We start from the raw sequence: 3,949 nt of genomic DNA, 5'->3' as shown, positions 1-3,949 counted from the left end.
TTGTTAAAATTTGCAGTGTATAGTCCCAAAAAATACAGTACACATTGTTTCGCCATAACACCGCGCATACTTTCCCATGATGCCAGCACACGCAACGTTCACATCAGTGTTGTTTTCGTCAACGATGACTATAACGAAAATATTTCGTCGCCAAACAAGTTTTTCGTGACAATGACGAGATGAAAATAGGCTAAAAACATGTCTTGAGAGACTAAAACATAACAAAACAAATGCCAGTTTTCGTCTGATGAGACGAAAATGCGCCATAGTTTCCATCACGTTTACAATGTCTGACATTTTATGTGCAGTTAGCCTGCATCGTAGCAGTGTCTGGTTCGGTGATATGTGACGTGCTGCACCCCGTCACCCCCAACTAACAGTGTCCTCTCCTCTCCAGACTTATGTGTTTTGAAACACACAGATTTTTTTTCTTATCTTAGCAAGAGAGAATATGCAATGTTGTTTTAGCCTTTAAAGGTCTGCTGAGTGATCATCACACATTAAATGTAACTCAACTCGTTAGCATTGCATTCACGTTAGCATTAGGTGTACTTAATTAATGGACTGTTTTGTTGCATAGAGTGTATTATCACCAGGAAGTTGGCGATGGCGTTGGTGAACGCTACAGCATACGCCCGCCTGTCAATGTTCATTCGAAATTGATGGAAAGCTGTTTTTACTTTTGGACGAAAACCTTTGAATTTTAAAGATGTAAACATTATGAGTAGGGTTGTTCCGATCATGTTTTTTTGCTCCCGATCCGATCTTTTTTGTTTGAGTATCTGCCGATCCCGATATTTCCCGATCTGATTGCTTTTTTTTTTTTTTTGCTCCCGATTCAATTCCAATCAAATCCGATAATTTTTCCCGATGATATACATTTTGGCAATGCATTAAGAAAAAAATGAATAAAACTCGGACATACAGTACATAAGTACTGTATTTGTTTATTATGACAATAAATCCTCAAGATGGCATTTACATTATTAACATTCTTTCTGTGAGAGGGATCCACGGATAGAAAGACTTATAATTCTTAAAGGATTATTGTGACTTTGTATATTGTGACTAAATATTCCCATCTAGTGTATTTGTTGAGCTTTCAGTAAATGATACTGTAGCCATTTAACTGTTCTGCCCAAATGCATGATGGGAAGTGCAACCATGACTGTGCGTAGTGGTACCAATTGATATATCTTCTCTGCGTTGGGAAATAACATAGGGTCTACTACCTTTCTTCCCCACATTGCTTCCCACGATGTTTCTAATTGTTGAGAGAGGAATTTTAAGGCTTTAGCCAAGTAAAAATAGGCTCCAAAGGCTTCCAAAATTAACCCTACTCATTTTAAGCTGCCTTTTATCTCTCTATATAGGTAGAACGGCACCATTACAGATTGAACGCGACAATGCGTGAGTGGGTTGTGCAGCGCATGTGTTAACTGCGTTAAATATTTTAACGTGATAAATTAAAAAAAATAATTAATTACCACCGTTAACGGGATAAATTTGATAACCCTACCTTAAGCCTGAACTAAAGACTCTGGATGAGAGTAACAAATTATGTCTGTAATATGAAATACAATGAGAAAACGATTTAATTGAAAAAAAATATATATATATATATATATATATATTAAAAAAGGGCATGTCCGATATTTTTTTGCCGATTCCGATACTTTGAAAATGACGTGATCGGATGTCCCGATCGATCGCCATTCCGATCGATCGGGACATCTCTAATTATGAGTAAACGGTGACTGAAACTAGACAAAATTTTGGTGAACAAAAACTAGACAAAGACACATTTTAAACTGAGAAATTATGACTAAGACTAATAAGTACAAGATGTTCGTCTCAAAGACATAGACTAAGACAAAAATGAAAAGGGCTGCCAAAAACAACACTGGTTCACATGTTGATAGGTGTGACAAGCCGCTGGCACACAAAGAAGCTCCCCAGGAAGACCCATAAGGGTCTGCGGAAGGTGGCGTGCATTGGCGCGTGGCATCCAAGTCGAGTGGCATTCAGCATTGCGCGGGCCGGTCAGAAAGGCTTCCACCACCGGACTGAAATCAACAAGAAGGTCCGCTTTTTGACTGTGATCTACAGCACTTTCGATACTGTTATTTCAAATATATTACCTTCATGGTTTATGTACTTCTTCCTAAGATCTACCGAATTGGTAAAGGCGTTCACATCCAGGATGGAAAGGTGATCCGGAACAATGCCTCCACCAATTATGACATCAGCCAGAAGACTATTACCCCCATGGTAATATTTATACGTTGAATAACAGGCCGTATCTTCAACGTACACAATTTAGGCAACGATTACAGTTGTTAATAGAAAATTAATAGCATGATATCCTTTGTGTACACAAAATCCAATAGTAAATTCAAAAGTAGCATATAGTATACTTTTTTTAAGGCTAAATTATTCCATCTGTTAACACTTTTCTATCTCAATTGTTGCTGCAGGGAGGCTTCCCACACTACGGTGAGGTTAATAATGATTTCGTCATGGTGAAAGGCTGTGTCGTTGGCGCCAAAAAGCGTGTCCTCACGCTCCGAAAGGTAAGTCTCCACTTTTTAATAGCGACATAGTGTATATCACCAAAAATTCATCACAAACTTTCTTCCTAGTCTTTGCTGGTGCACTCATCTCGCAAATCGTTGGAAGCCATCGAGCTCAAGTTCATCGACACCACGTCCAAATTTGGGCACGGTCGCTTCCAGACCGCGCAGGAGAAGAGAGCTTTCATGGTCAGTGGCTTTTTCTGGGTTACATAACCTATTGCTCTGCATTGGTTCTGATGACCTCTGACCTGTGGTATGCCTGCTGCAGGGCCCACAAAAAAAGGATGCCTTTAAGACCATGCCGGAACCTCAAACAGAAGAGGTATAAAACATCGGCGGATTTTCCAAGAAGTAGCAAAGTTTTCCAGAAGGAAGGTGAATTTGTCAATTAAAATATACAAATAAAGGTGTTGAACAATTTTTATTTTATTTTTATAGCAGGAGTCACCTATTACGTGCAACGTAATTAAACCTAAAATAAACCTTTGAAGGACTTGACCACCAGATCAAAGGGATATTTTTCGATTTCTTCGGCAAGATCCACTCTTTTTACACTCACCGGCCACTTTATTAGGTACACCTGTCCAACTGCTCGTTAACACTTAATTTCTAATCAGCCAATCACATGGCGGCAACTCAGTGCATTTAGGCATGTAGACATGGTTTAAGACAATCTCCTGCAGTTCAAACCTGTTAGGGTCCACCAACGCGGAAACAAGGTTGGACCTCACAACAGTCACAAATAACTGAGGGAAGCGTACAAGGGTTTATTAAATACAAAACAAAAACACACGCAATCGCGGCCAAAAGGGGAGATAACAAAACGGGTCCGTGGCAGGAGGTCGACAGGGATCAATATACAAACGCGAAGGTAAACCTAGGTGGTAGGCAGAGAGCCAATAAAACAACTAAAATACACTTACGTACCTACACAAGGTAGAGGCATACAAAACTAAAGTGACAGGCGACCAAAACCCACAGAAGGGGCGAAATTACCAAAATAGCAAGTTACTCGAATGACAAGGATGTCGAATGGCGACCAGCAAGGAAAATATCTCGCCTTCTCTGAGATCACCCGTGCTTAAATGCCATGGTGATGAGCCTGCATTGGATTCAGGTGAGACGTCGGACACGCCCACCACTACCAGGTCTGCAACAAAAACACAATCCAACCAGCAGCAGGATGTGACAAAACCGAGCATCAGTATAAGGAAGAAAGGTGATTTGAGTGACTTTGAAGGTGGCATGGTTGTTGGTGCCAGAAGGGCTGGTCTGAGTATTTCAGAAACTGCTGATCTACTGGGATTTTCACGCACAACCATCTCTAGGGTTTACAGAGAATGGTCCGAAAAATAAAAAATATCCGGTGAGCA

The 3,949-nt window shown here is 40.3% G+C and overlaps 1 protein-coding gene across 1 annotated transcript in view; it reads left to right on the top strand.

Annotated features, from left to right (window-relative positions):
• Positions 1–3,016, top strand: part of LOC130932171 (60S ribosomal protein L3-like) — a 10,866-nt gene extending 7,850 nt beyond the window's left edge. The window contains exons 7-11 of the mRNA XM_057861634.1: positions 1,923–2,083; positions 2,170–2,271; positions 2,478–2,573; positions 2,643–2,762; positions 2,845–3,016. Of these exons, the coding sequence (XP_057717617.1) occupies positions 1,923–2,083; positions 2,170–2,271; positions 2,478–2,573; positions 2,643–2,762; positions 2,845–2,904 (539 nt within the window). The 3' untranslated portion in view covers positions 2,905–3,016. The remainder of the gene's footprint in view (positions 1–1,922; positions 2,084–2,169; positions 2,272–2,477; positions 2,574–2,642; positions 2,763–2,844) is intronic.
• Positions 3,017–3,949: the final 933 nt, after the last annotated feature.

This window comes from Corythoichthys intestinalis, chromosome 16, assembly GCF_030265065.1.
Source record: "Corythoichthys intestinalis isolate RoL2023-P3 chromosome 16, ASM3026506v1, whole genome shotgun sequence".
Lineage (NCBI taxonomy): Eukaryota > Metazoa > Chordata > Actinopteri > Syngnathiformes > Syngnathidae > Corythoichthys > Corythoichthys intestinalis.
Note: the sequence above shows the minus strand (reverse complement) of the source record. Positions and strands in the feature narration are given on the sequence as shown.